Source organism: Anser anser (genome assembly GCF_964211835.1).
Source record: "Anser anser genome assembly, chromosome: 2".
Taxonomy (NCBI): Eukaryota; Metazoa; Chordata; class Aves; order Anseriformes; family Anatidae; genus Anser; species Anser anser.
This window is the reverse complement of record NC_139721.1, coordinates 69,422,503-69,436,589: the sequence shown is the minus strand read 5'-3', so window position 1 is coordinate 69,436,589 and position 14,087 is coordinate 69,422,503. Positions and strand designations below refer to the sequence as shown.

Sequence of the window (14,087 nt, the reverse complement as noted above, 5' to 3'; positions counted from 1 at the left end):
TGATTAGAGACACTTAATTAGTGCTAATTAGGTCCTTTGAAGTTTGGGTCAAAGATTTTTTAGAAGTGCACATTTCTGCTTATACTTCAAAAAGAGAAAAGTACAACAAAACCACCAGACAGCACACTTAAAAGTAACCTTAAAAAAAAAAAAAGGAAAGGAAAGAAAAGAAAGAAACTGTATTTCTCCCCTAATTTAGCACATGGTACAGCTGGGGACTGAAGCAGTTTCTACTTTGCACTGGGCATATCTCCGTTAAGTGGCTGTGCTTCAGCTCTGAATTCGCTGTTGCTTTAGAGCCTGAACTTCCAACCTTTAAGCAGCTCTGACTCCCAGTGGGCTGCCTCGCAGTGGAAAGCAGCTCCGTGTGTGTTGTACATTTACCTTGGTATTATTACTGTCGTCTTTAACATACCTCTGAGCCCGGCTCTAGCCAGGCTACCTTGAATCCAGCACTGTATTAAAGAAGTAAAGAGGAGCCCAAATGGGCTGCTATCGTACTTCAGTACCTTTCAATTATTAGATTAGTCTTTTAGTGGGTAATCAGGGAAACGCCTGAAACTAAACCAGTAAATTACAAGGCCATAAACTAAAGCAACCCTGAAGCTACTTTAAATAGCTGCAATCTCTGAGAAGGAGCTGTGGTATCTCAGCTCCTGCAACTGCCTACACTTTAGCATAAAGGAGAAGGAATTTGCCCAAAAGATTTCTTCACTTCAGCTGGTTGCTTAATATAAAACTCATTAACCATGACTTCAGCTCTCTGCTTCAGCCATTCCAAAGCCTAAATTTTACAGCCATGATGGTCCAAAGTTTGACCTTCCTTATCAGGTGGTCTCCACTACATATTTCATCAGATAATGAGCTGGTTATTCAGCTTGCAAGAGGTAATTTATACTAAGTAAGGCTACTGTATACACTTTTAAAGTTCATTTCCCTCTGAATTCCTCTCTCCCCTCCTGAACTCTAGTCCAGCAATTCTAAGCAAACAAATCCTTAAAGGCATCAATGCAAATATTATATATTACAAAGTAATCTTTCTTTTAAAATGGGGATAAGGGGTTTGTGATGGAGACAAATTCCTCTTCAAACCTATTTTTAAATACTTAAAGCATAGGTTTCAAGAATGCAGAGTCTAAAAAAATTAAGTCTATTAGCCTCAGTCTGTGAATAATGATGCAAACCCAGCAAAGCTAGTTACTTTTTTTACACGCTGTGCAGCAACGAAAATACAAAGGAGGTCCACTGTGTATTTTAACAGATCCTACATTACACAGTCCTCAAGCGCACGACATTAGAGAATTTTGGTGCAATGATGCAAGTTGGGAAGTAAGCAAACAACCTTATCCAAGCATATTCAACTGCTACATGGATGTGTCATACGCTCCCTGTTACATGAAGTACAGAAAATCTCCACACAAACTCACATTTTTTCAGAATATTATATGGCTCATAAAATACATTCTGACACTTTCCAGTTTGATAATATTTAGTGTTCATCTTTACAGTATTTATTGATGATAAAATTTCTAGTGTATTTCCTCTTTAGACCATCTTTTTCTACAGTAACTTCAGTTTAGCAATGATTTGATGAAATTAAAGATACCGATTTTTTATTAATTCCCATCTTTCCTTACAAATAATCTCAATTATACTTCCATTTCTTTGTAAGCACACATCAGCTGCCCATATTCATCTTTAACATGAACAGGATATGCAGGCATACGACACAGAAAAACAGATTTCTCGGTACTACTGCACAACTACTTAAAAACATTATTTACATGTCAGCAATAACACTGCTTTGTCATAAAAAGAGAAAAAAGGAGTTCATCACTGGGAGGATGTCCTATGGCTTGTTGGGAACTTCTCTGTGTTTTAAACTTGCTTTTCCTATGGATGGAGAATTTAAATAACTGCATTCTCCCTTCCCCTTATTTAAATAACTTCATATCTCACTCATAAAAGAAGTAGCCGTTATTTTCAGGAAGGTTGTTGAAACACTGTTGTTATAAAGACATTCATCATTTCTTCTCTATTGAAGAAAATTCCTGTTCATGCTTGATTATGCAAGTTTAGTCTTGGAAAGTACCAGAGCAAGAAAACCTTGATAAATATTAAAAAAAAAATAATAATTAAAAAATGGGATTACTGAAGGTTAGGTTTTAAACTGCAGTGTCAGTATTCTGATCTTAAGTTCAGAAACTGCACCTGGGAGTTGTTCTGTCTGCACCAGAATTACCAAACAGCATTATAATGTTTTCCCAAATTTGCTTTCTGGGAGCAATATGGAAGGCAATTTTGTTATTTGATAAGATGTCCATCACTAGGCTCTCCTAAACACACATACAGACACCTCTCCTGAACACACATACACACACGCGTGCACACACACACATTGATTTTACAAAAGTCTTCTCTTCTTTAAGCGAGTAGTCACAACACTGAAAATATTCTTCCTACTTGTTCACTGATTATTCTTAAATGATTTGTCACCACTCTGCCGCTCAGAAATGGTTACTTCATTCTTCTGAAGAGCTAACTATGTTCAAAAGCAGCGAGATGATGATGGTGGTGTGATATAAATCCCAATAGAAAAACGCATCGTCCATCCGTGTATCCGTCCATCCTGAGAAACTTCCACTGACAAATTCTTGCTACTTTCCAGAGGTCATGGGGTTCCCATCAATAAATAGAAGGTCAGTGCAACAATGAGGAGCAAGCAGAATGGAGAAGAGAAGGTCTGATAGGCAGCTGATGGCATGAAAATATCTTCATACTTGTAAATACTGACCACACGCTCTGATACAGGTGGTGAGTCTATATCATGACGAGTTATAGAACCTTCAATAGGTAAGGGCAGAAAGAAATAATGTCAGGTGCATTTTCTTCTATAACTTTATCAAAGAAATAGGCAGAAAGCCAAGTAATTTTCAAACCTATAGGAGCATGCAATTTTACAATGTCGGTGAGTAGTTATTTCTCTGATTTCTGAAATTAAACATCTGAATAAAACAAATGTAATTGAAGTAAACAATAAACATCCTTCAGAGGAATTCAGAACTTCCAGCTGTGAGTTATCCTTACTTAAATTTAGCTTTGGGAAGCGGGGATAATAGCTACATAGCCAAGAAAACATGACATGTAGGACTCTGCCAGCTTGCTCACCTTCCCGTTTACCTGCTCTTAAGCCTGATGCTGCCATAATTTTAGTTCATTAAGAAAGGAGGGGGGTCTAGTAAGAATAATGAAAGGCATTATCATATTTTGGTACCTCAGTTGTCAGTAGCACTAATATTGACTTACCCTGAATTGCTGGACCCCACGCAAACAGATAGTACCAACTCAAGTGCAGGTCTACGATCGTTTCCTCTCGGGGAACATACACGGGACGCTTGAATCGACAAGTTACACGATTGTTTTCAAAAACCCCTTCTTCATCTCTGGCAGGATTTCTCTGGATTTCCTTAGCCCACTGACCAACATTATAGAAGTGCTGTATTCGGACTCTTCCGTTATCATCATGAACACAAGCCATGACATCATCTCCTCCCTACATGGTAAAAACATTTAGGTAGAAGGAAAACAAAGAGCGTCACAAAACATTTCCTCATTTACTTATGTAATTTTAACTATTAAAAACAAAGTCACGGGGCTGTCGTTCGCTTTTTCTTAGTTATGTATACACAAATAGTCTTTTCCCAGCAATGTTTCTTCATCTGGACTGAACAGCACAGAGTAAATAGTAATATATACCTACCCTTTCTGCCTCCGCATTTTCTTCTGGATCTTTCTAAGATCCATAACAACCTAATATACATAATATACTTGTAGACATGGTATTGCTCTGACATCACACAATTAACTGATCAGTAGAAGGCTGTTTTCTTCTGTAACATGTCAAGTTCTGGGATCCTGCTTCAGGAAAACTGGCATCCTTGAATCCTTAATGTGTGCAAAATCCACTGCGTCAACATCATGGACAGAAAAGCAATCTAACTTAATAAGATAGAGGAGATGAACCTACAAAGTCTCGGCAAATAATAGCATCAAGTACAGTCTGTCTTTTCTAATCTCTTGTCATGTTCACTTACAAGAATATCACTTCTCAGCTATCTTAAGAGAAAACACAAAATGTTCAGCAAACAGCGACAGAATAGAGAATACCACAGAATACAAGAAAAGGGTAGTTGACATGTGCTTCTCCCCATAACATAAACAGCCACCAAGCAAAGACAGGACAGAAAGAAGTGCGAGAGAATTGTTTGTATCGGTCATTCACAGAAAGATTAAACAGTTGTTGGAACAGTTATGCAAGGTAACTGTCATAATGGAGCACTGTACTGCTTAAGAATTACTATTAATTTTAGGAGAACAATCTTGTAGAGGCCATACTGTCAAGGTCCATCCAAACACTGTGCAAGTTTGATGCGTGGCATTGAACCGAATGCCACTGCTGCAGGGATCCGTACCGTGTTAAATGGAGGTCCTACTTCTACAACGCAAATCTCTCTGATAGGACACGCCGATGACACAAGCAATGCTTGCTAGCACCATCTCTCAGTTCTTTGTTATAGGGGAAGGAGTGGAAAAGGTGCAGTGCAACTATTCCTATGTAAATCTGTAGAAGACGTGCCAAAAGTGAAGGGAAAAGGGGACGACTAGGTAAAACACATGCTTGAACACTTTTTGCACCTCAATACTGCTGCGGGCTACCTTTACAGCTTCTGTCTTGAGCCTGCCACTGCTTTCCATAACTTATTTTCCACGTTTACTTTTGTAGCTCTGAGCACCAATGCCTCTTTTTTAAGTACAAGTACTTTTCACAGCTTTTCACAAGAAAAAAAATCATTTTGAACCTCAGCAGGCACGGAAGTCTACAAGTGGAAAAGTGTAATATTATTTGAGACAAAGAAATAGGCCATAGGACTTCTAAAAAATCTAGTGAGAATCCAATACACTTTTTTTTCCTGAGCTTCTCTAGCTATCCAGGCCACAGCATTTGGATTAGGACCTCCAAGGTACAACCTGCTTCTCACAGCCGAGCTGTTTCGATGGAGAGTCATTTTCCCAGTAAAGTCTGTGTATTCCAGGACACCAAAACATCCTGGAAGTTATGAAAAAGATGAAGTCAGCAGCAGAACAAAAGCGGAAGACAAACGCTAGCTGTTTTAGTCTAGCTGGCTGGTAATTCTTATATGCATCAAATCAGGAAGCAAAATGTTTTACCTTGTCAACTTTCTTTATTCTTCTTACTGGAAGCTGACACCTAATATGCTGCTGGGTCTGCCTGGGCTGAAACTTAACACGTGCTTTCCAAGGCACAGCCGGTGGGTCCCATGGACTACTGGCACACGCACACCTTCCAGACACCAAGTGCAAGCACTCTGCCTTCTCAGGCAAGGCTACGGCACACATGCCTCATGGCTGCGAATCACACTTTGTGCTGCCTGCCCAGCAGAAACTCACATTTCTGACTGGGCTGTCTTGCTGGCTGATGTGCCTTTCAGGGCACAGACCGGTCAGGCAGCGTATCTGCACTCCTGAACAAAATGGGGAGGGAGGAACAGAGAGGACACAGCAGGGATGGGGAGGGGATAGAGCCAGGGCTGCACTGGATGGACCGGGCACACAGCCTGAGTGGAACTGGGAGTGAAGGGACAGGCAGCTGGAGTGGATGGATGGGCTTGAAAGGAAGCACGGGGAGGGGATGTGATACCGCACTACACAGGATGGGTGAGAGGTGTGATAGAAAGTTTGGTAAGGTCATGCTAACAAGTTGATAATCGTACCCTTAACTGATCATCTCTTTAAAGTCTGTCTAACCACTGAAATTTAGTGTCTTTGCTTTAACGTAGTCCTGAGGCAGATCTACTGCAGGTACATCAGAGTTACAAATTGGTAAATGATCTCTTACAACTTGAGGCCAAAAGTTTAAAGCTGCTGAGCTGCCCTGAAAATCCTGATGAATACTTGCACTTCTAGGCAACTAAACTCCTCCCAAAATTTAGCTGTAAAATTGTTCCTCACAACATTAAGCATGAACTGTTTCTTACAACATGAACTGCTCTTTATGACACGGAAGACTGCTATCCTTACTGTGCTTATTTGCAGTGTCATAGTAAGGCATAGTTATTAATGAGTGAAAAGCACCTACCCTCACATACTCTGTTTCTCATTTGGAGTCTCACAAAAGGTTTTTAAGTCAGTGCGAGTCTTCCCGTTGCTTTTTGTGGCTCCTAGCCCAGGATTTCTAAACTCTGTCCTTTTTCAGACTACCACTTCCAACTGTACAAAAAACAGTCCTCTCTTCTGACTTGTGCTTTAGTACACAAGCTCAGTATTTTCTGATATGCTCAAGAGCGTTTCTGTACATAAACACCCACGTTATGAACTGCACTTTAATCCTTAACATTTTATAAAGATCATAGTCAAACATATGATGCTGTTGAGGCACTGGCACAGGCTGCCCAGAGAAGCTGTGGATGCCCCACCCCTGGAGGTGCTCAAGGCCAGGCTGGATGGGGCTTTGGGCAACCTGGGCTGGTGGGAGGTGTCCCTGCCCATGGCAGGGGGGTTGGAACCAGATGACCCTAAACATCCCTTCCAACCCAAACCATTCTGTGATCTATGACGTCTATTGCTCAGTTATTTTTAAAATCCATACATTTTATATATATATATATACTCATATATATATGCTCCTGTTTTGCTCAATGAAACACAATGAAAAGTAAGGCTTTTGAATGGAAAAGTAACATGAGTAGCAGCCATTTTTTCACAACTTTGTGGCTTTCCTAGAACACACAGGTATGAAAGAAGAAAAGAAGAACAAAATCCAAAGTTTAGCAGTGAAAACCATATTTGTACCTCTGAAAGTGAAAGATTTACTGAAGAATAAAACTATTTGCTATTTGGTTTTGGATGCACCTTTTCTCCAAGTAACACTGAAATGAAATGCAACAGGACATCCCCATGTGAGTTGGCTTATGTCTGAGGGCTTTTCTAATAAAAAGACAAAACACTACTAACATTCAGACAGTCAGAGCTAACCTAAAATGCTCTTGTAATATTTAGTTAAGAAGGGAAAGGACATGTCAGTAAGGATGAGGCAGTTTTTTGGGAGACAGCAGACCTGGCTCCTGCTCCCAGATGGCTAATGAATGGTGCTTTGTTGTCAGCAAGTCAGTTTTTCCGTATATGCTCTGTCTCTGACAGATAAAATACAAACCATTTATAGAATAGCATGTGAAAGTGTGTACATTGTCAACATGAAGAGTCTTACCATTTTCTTGTCTGAAGAAAATCCCACTGCCACCCAGCCATCGGTATCAGCGCTCAACTCAAATTCAACATCAGCTCCTATCCTACGGTAACTCAGGAAATAGTCACAGGTCTCTGCGTTACATCCAGGTTTACCATACCTAAAGGGAATTGGAAATACATCTAACTTTTCTTTTTAATTTCCTGCTATGGAGCTTGATTATGTTTATGCAAGAAAATCTAAAAGAATGTATTTTGGTATAATGGCAGTAAAACATTTATTATGCTATACTGAAGCAGTACAATTAATTGCTCACAAGTATTACTTTTTTACAGTGAGAACATACAACATTTAATCATTATGGCAAGCAATTAACTACACATATCACCCTGTAGTCCTTCTGAGGCCTTCTTTTGTAAATGCCTCATGAAAATGTAAGAAACATGAAACAATCTAGTCTGTAGCTATGACGTATGTACTTAAATAATTGTTTCCTCAAATAATATAGTCCATAATTACGAAGTATGTTCTCAAATAATAGCCTTTTTTTTTAAATGAATATAGAAAATTGGCCAAACTCTCAAATGCGATCAGTCAGCATTTGCAAACGTAAAGGTACCTGCATTTTTATCTCAGACTGACCTGAAGCATCCCTTAGTTTTTCCACAGTCATCCACTCTGATTTTTGCAAATGGATCCACAGGAGGTGCAGTAGGGAAAGGGTAACCTGTATAATGAGAACAAACCATTACCAAATAAAATACAAGGAGTAAAAAGCAGTAACACTGAAGAGAATGGGTTCCAATAGCATTTACTTCACTAATAACCGAGCTGTACTGATGAGGGACTACTTTGTCACATGTACAATCCCTCAATCAGAGGGTCCTGGTACCAATGTAATGGAGAGAAATGAAAACAAAATTTTCTCAGGTTTGCAATGAAGAAGGACGCTGGAGCATGGCTTTGCTGCAGTGAGGGTGAGAGGTCTTTCACAGACAATGTTTCGTTATGGCAGCATGAACACAGAGTGAGGCAGTCAACTCATGAGTAGGGATCTCCAGTGAGCTACCTCTTTGTGCACTCCTAGACCCCTTGGGAAATCTGTAAGAGAACTATATCTGACTCCTTAGCCACAAATGACGGTACTAAGTGTAAATTCAGGGCACCAGACTCAGAGCTGTAGGAATGGATGCTGAAAGGGCCTTACAATACATGCTCCTTTCAAAAGTAAATAAAACATGCATTGAATTAGAAGGTAAGAGTATCAAAACTGGGAACTGCCTGCAGTGATGACCTGCAATCACCTGTGAACTAAGACACAGAAAAGCCAGACAATGAAGGATTTATGACTCTGGGCAATCACTTATCTGCTCTACAATAATACACTGAAGAGACAGTGACACATCGGCAAACAGACCTCTCCTCTCTTGGCTTGTAGAGGTTAGGTTTTGATCCATAACCCTTGGTATTTTTATATTATTTTACTTAGCCAACTGCAAAACAAATGGCTAGTTGAGAAATTATAAAGTCCCCTGGAAGTTGCACGGCTGCATGGCCGCAGTATCCGCAGACAAACAGGACTGTGTACGCCACACGACTTTGGGCACTCAATTCTGAGAACCCTGACAGAAAACACGCTGTAGACAACAAATTACAACCTCCGTTAGCCATACCTGGGTTCTAGGTAAGACAACCATACCAGGGGCCTAGGTAAGCCAGACACCTGGCTTAAACGTATAAAGTTGGTAAAATTTCACAGCAGTTAGAGGAGCATCACCACAAGACTGCCAGCAGTACACCCCACCTCCTCACTAATACACCTATCCAACTGCTTTTCAACACGGCCTAGCCACACACAAAACTTGTCCTTGCAACAACCAAGAGCAGCTTAATCATTAAGAAATACAAACAGAAGGGCGAGACGGGGCTGTGTTTCTGCCCACACGCTTCATCACACGGCATTCTGGCGACCCGCTGAAACCCCGCCGGCTCCTTCATGACCGACGGCAGCTCCCGGGCACTACGGGGGTCCCTGTGCCGTGGGGACCCCGCTGCTGTGGGGTCCCCGTGCTGTGGGGACCCTGTCCCGTGGGGTCCCCCCAGGCACCGCGCTCCCGGCCCCGCCGAGCCCCGCAGGCCGCGGCGGGCAGAAGATGGCGGCGGGCGCTGGCCTTCGTGCTGAACAACGCCGCAGCCGCCAGCCCCGCTCCCCCCGGCTCCCTCCCGCCCCGTCCCGTCCCGTCCCGTGCCGTGCCGTGCCGCCCCGTGCCGCCCCGTGCCGCCCCGTCCCCGCAGCGCACCCTCCTCGGAGAGGTAGCGCAGGTCGTAGAACTCGCTGGCGAAGGTGCCGTACGAGGAGTCGTGGGGCGCCGCCTCGTCGCCCTGCTCCCCGCCGCCCGCCTCCCGCCGCCCTCCGCCGCCCTCGTCCGCCGGGCTGGCGGCGGAGCCGGCCAGGAGCAGCAGCAGCAGCAGCCGCCGGGCGCCGCGGCTCCGCACCGCCATGGCGGCGGCGGCGGCGGGGCGGGGAGGCGGCGGCGCCCGAGCGCGCCGTGATGGGCGGCCGCCCCGGGCTCCTGCGCCGCCGCCACCGGCGGTACCGGCGGCGGGGAGAGGGCAGCGGGGACCCGGGACCCGCCCCGGGGCTGGCGGGGCGATGGGGAAGGGGACGGGGAGGTCCCAAAACCGCCCCCAGGCTGCGCGGCGGGAGGGGAGGGGGCGGCCGGGAGCTGTGGGGTGGGCTTGGTGTCGTGGGGTGGTGTGGGGTAGGGCTTGTGGTGGTGTGTGGAGTGGTGTGGTGTGGTATTGTGTGGGGTGGTGTTGTGGTGTGGTGTTGTGCGGGGTGGTGGCGTGTGGGGTGGGGTGGAGTTGTGTTTTGTTGAGAGTGGCGTGGTGTGGTGTGTGGTGCTGTGTGGTGTTTTATTGAGTGGCGTGTTGTGGTGTGTTTGGGATGTGGTGTGTGTTGTGGTGTTGTGTAGTGTTGTGTTTCGTTCTCTTCTGTTTGTTTATGTCCTTTTTTTCCATGATTTCTAAGACGGGATCGCAGAGCACCACGTCTTAACATCCATCCCAGGTAAAACCAGATGCTCCCGTCCAACCGCGCGTCCGTGCTTGGTCCCGTACGCTGCGTAACGCGATGGCATGAGTGTGGTGAATGGGCAGAAGGAGCGAAACCCTGCCTGGGCCTCCGGCGCCTTGCCGGGCTCCTACAGCCAGCCCCGGGCTCGTGGCTGGAAGTCCAGGGTCTGCTCGTGCTCCTGCTGTGCTACCTGTGGGTTCGTGGCGAAACGACGGCTGTCCAGCCCCGTGCTCTTCTCCAGGGGCTGGGTTGCCGTCTTCTGGTGAGGATTGTAATCGCTTTATTAACTTGTTATGCATGATTGAGATTCCCCTTCAGAGAGGCTGAACGGAGACTCTGAAAAACGTCGGGTGTGGGGGGGATACTGAAGAACAAGCCGCGGTCAGCAGCGTTCAGAAAATTAAAAGATCCCTCAATTTGCATCTTTCATTTTTTAATACCGATGACTGCAGTAAGTTACTTTTTGATGGGACGCTGAGACTTCCCCAGATCTAGGCTGCATTAGGGGTGAGCTCGTTCCTTCTGGCTGAGCAGTCGCTTGTAGTCCTGGAGTATGCCCAGGTGCATCTAGCAGGGGACATTAATTCCCGTCTGCATGCTCCATCGTCCGGTGGGGCAGATTTCTCACCCCAAACAGAGGAACAGCCACACGGGAGCAAAAAATAAAGTGCAAAAGCAATTTTGACCACGTGCAAATTCATTGTGTTCCATAGTAGCCTCTGTAAAAAGCCATGGGTGATCAACACCAAGCTCAAGTACAAAATAATGAGTCGCTTATTCCCCCCTTGCAGAGCTTGGAAAATTTTACCAGGCCAATGGAAAACAAGCAAACAAACAGCAATAAAAAAAAAACGTATAAATCAGGCTAACAGGAAAATGAGGCTGTGGCTTTTTCTTTCTGGCAATAATAAACTCTGATGAAGGCTCCCCATCTCCTTTTGGAAATAGCTACCCAACTGTTGTAATGCCTGTGAAGAAGCATTTGCTCAGCAAGGGAACAGCTGTCAGCTGCGTGCTGTTTTTCCCTCCTAGAAAACAGGCTTGAGAGCACTTTGATGCAGGCGATGCTTCACAGTAATAGTAAACACCTAGGATATTTATCATGTATTGCTTGCACCTACATGAGAGCTATCCTTTTAAATCTGACAGCTGAGATACTGTCTTTGATTGGAGTGAAGCTGTACTCATTTGCTACGCTGAAGACACAGCTAAGAGCCTGACCCTATTGTGTGTGCCTTCCTCCTGTTAAATCCTTAAATTAAAAATTAAAATAACTCCTGACACTTTTTTTTTATAAAACCTCTTGTGTTCGCCTGAAGGTTGTCCCTGTCACAGAAATCATACCCTCGTAGGAAGCAATGTCTTGTTTAGACTGCTGGAGCACTAATGATGACCCTCATTTTTTCACAGAGAAGAGCACAGCGGTATTTGCAGCGAACAGGAAGGTCCACAGTGCAACTAATAGCACTGCCTGTGCGGCAGCACTTTGCAGGAAAGATCCTGATGTGATCAAGTAATTAAGGCTGCCATTAAAAATATATATATTAGCAGAGGGAGTCTAAACTACGGCTTCATGACCAGTTTTAATCCTTGAATGTCCAAGCTGTCTGAATGTTGTTCTTTTTAGCTTTCATGTCCTGGTGTCACTTTTTCTAGATGGACACACACATGCCAGAAGAAGAAGGCCTTGTGGCTCTCCAACACAGAACCATACAATCACAACAACCTGAGTTGGAAGGGACCCCCATGGGTCACCAAGTCCAACTCCTGGCTCCACACAGGACCACCCACAAGCCAAACCATGTGTCTGAGAGCATTGTCCAAACACTTCTTGAACTCCGGCAGGCTCGGTGCCTTGACCACTGCCCTGGGGAGCCTGTTCCAGTGGGAACAAATGGGATTCCCCTTCCTTTTGGAGGGTCAGAGGTCCAGTTGTTTCCACCACTTTTTGTGCCGTCATCTTCTGCCTCAGGGAAATCCAGCAGTCAAGTTGCTTTCACAACTGAAGCGCTTACCCTACCTTGGGCAATTCTTGGGTGCTAGGGCTCAGCCTGGCAGTCCCTTCCCAGAACCAGAGGCTGGGATTATTCCCAGTCATCCCTCGAGGCTAGTCTCTTGCTTCTGCTTGGCACTAAAAACACACCTTTTGCCGGAAGCTCATGCTTTTGGGGCTGTTTGGACTAGAAATAAAAGTTTCAGGAATAAGTTATGGTTTACATAACAGACACAGGGAAATAAATCTTGGCTCAGTCTCTAATTGTGTTGTTATTTGACAGTAGCTGAAGCTCCATACTGACAAGGCCGGGGGATAAAAACCCAGTGGTCAAATGAGGGTGATAGGACCTGACTGATGAGGAGAGGACTGGGGAAAGGCCAGTGATGCTGACAGAGCTGCAGAAACCCCTAATGCAGTGTCCTTTGTGCTCACTCTTTTGGGACTGACCTCAAACATGTTTCCCCTCTGTTTCTGCAGTCAGTTACACCGGGTCCTGCATAAGAAGTCCAGCTAGTGCTTTTCTGCTTCTGTACATAATCTAGAGGGCTTTTGCCATTTGATAGTCCTCTTTAAAAGGCTCAACTTCCTTGCTCAGCTCTTGATAACTTATTACGATTCGCAATTTACCCCAAAAAGCAGAAGCCGGTTGAGTTCTTACTGCCCAGCTTCTTCCTTAGCATATCCATGCCTCGAAAAGAGCTCCTTAAACTTTAGAGCTTCTGGTTATTTCCACCGAATCAACACGTATTGAAAACCCAGTATGTATCCACCAGCACTGACTAACAAAACAACTCATGAGACAGCAGCTTCCTTGCAGTAGCTCTGCAATAATCCGAACTGGAATTTGTAATTCATGCGCAGTTTCCTCAAACCCTTACCACAGTCCTGTTCAATATGGTGAATGTGTTTACCGGTAACTTATCTTAGGCTTTTCTTTATCAAATAACAATACATATTTTTGTCAAGAAGTCATTCATACCATGCTGTAGTTAACTACCCGTGACTACCCAGAAACATGCTTGCAGTGCTAGTAACTTAGACTCAGATACAGGAGAAAATACACTAGCGATTTCTTGCAATCAGAGCTTCTTCAAAAGAATCGATATTGGAAAAAATGTTGAATGCCAATTAATAAAGAATATCTTCTATGAGAAAAATAAAATATAAGTGATCCCCTTAGAAAAACAAAAAACTACAGAGGAAAAAGAAGCATGGTATTTCTGAAAGCTTTTAAGCAAAGGAATGTGTGAGCTCTTTGGAGGCATGTTACTGCTTTATGTCTTCTGGACAGGCAAGAAAATATCAACCCTGAATATGTTATCATCCAAATAAAAACAGCTTTAGATCATTAGATCATCTCTTGCTCAGCACTGGTAAATCTTTCTTTTTCTGCCTACACTGAATTATGTATCTGGTCTCGCTCCAAGGACAATCATGCCTCTGCAGCAAATACTGCTCACAACAGCACTCTTTCTATAAAATTAATCTAATGTAGGAAAAAAGCAATGTCTCTTAAGTTACTTTTTTCGAAAGCATAACATGCACCAATCTGGAGACAAGTCCTGCAGTCTTAGACACTAAATCAGCATGAATTTTGCTTCAGCAAGCGTTGAGGGACCTTCACGAGGTATACTAAAATGGTGCAGCTTTTTTTGTGCTAGTTTACATCAGGCAGCTCATTTATTTTCTCCCAAGACTATGTTTTTTTTCTTTTTACCTCTCTGGCACTCTTTGCTACCCCAGCGTGAATG

The 14,087-nt window shown here is 43.9% G+C and overlaps 1 protein-coding gene across 2 annotated transcripts; it reads right to left on the bottom strand.

Moving 5' to 3' along the window:
- Nucleotides 1–1,471: 1,471 nt before the first annotated feature.
- Nucleotides 1,472–9,799, bottom strand: FRRS1L (ferric chelate reductase 1 like). 2 transcript variants are annotated; one of them, XM_083822352.1, is made up of 5 exons: nucleotides 9,565–9,799; nucleotides 7,907–7,991; nucleotides 7,286–7,424; nucleotides 3,307–3,553; nucleotides 1,472–2,844 (listed from the first exon to the last, which is right to left on the bottom strand). In XM_083822352.1, exons 1-5 carry the CDS (start codon nucleotides 9,764–9,766, stop codon nucleotides 2,672–2,674), a joined length of 846 nt encoding a protein of 281 aa, XP_083678478.1. In that variant the 5' UTR covers nucleotides 9,767–9,799; the 3' UTR covers nucleotides 1,472–2,671. The 2 variants fall into 2 exon arrangements, with proteins under 2 accessions (XP_083678478.1, XP_083678479.1); XM_083822353.1 differs by lacking the exon at nucleotides 9,565–9,799 and adding an exon at nucleotides 9,175–9,452.
- Nucleotides 9,800–14,087: the final 4,288 nt, after the last annotated feature.

Coding starts and splice junctions, on each gene's coding strand:
- FRRS1L (XM_083822352.1), bottom strand. CDS start 9,766: ATGGCGGTGCGGAGCCGCGGCGCCCGGCGGCTGCTGCTGCTGCTGCTC. Junction 3,554..7,285: donor TTTCTTCAGACAAGAAAATG/GTAAGACTCTTC, acceptor TTTACCATGTAG/GGAGGAGATGATGTCATGGC. Junction 2,845..3,306: donor GTGGGGTCCAGCAATTCAGG/GTAAGTCAATAT, acceptor TACCTATTGAAG/GTTCTATAACTCGTCATGAT.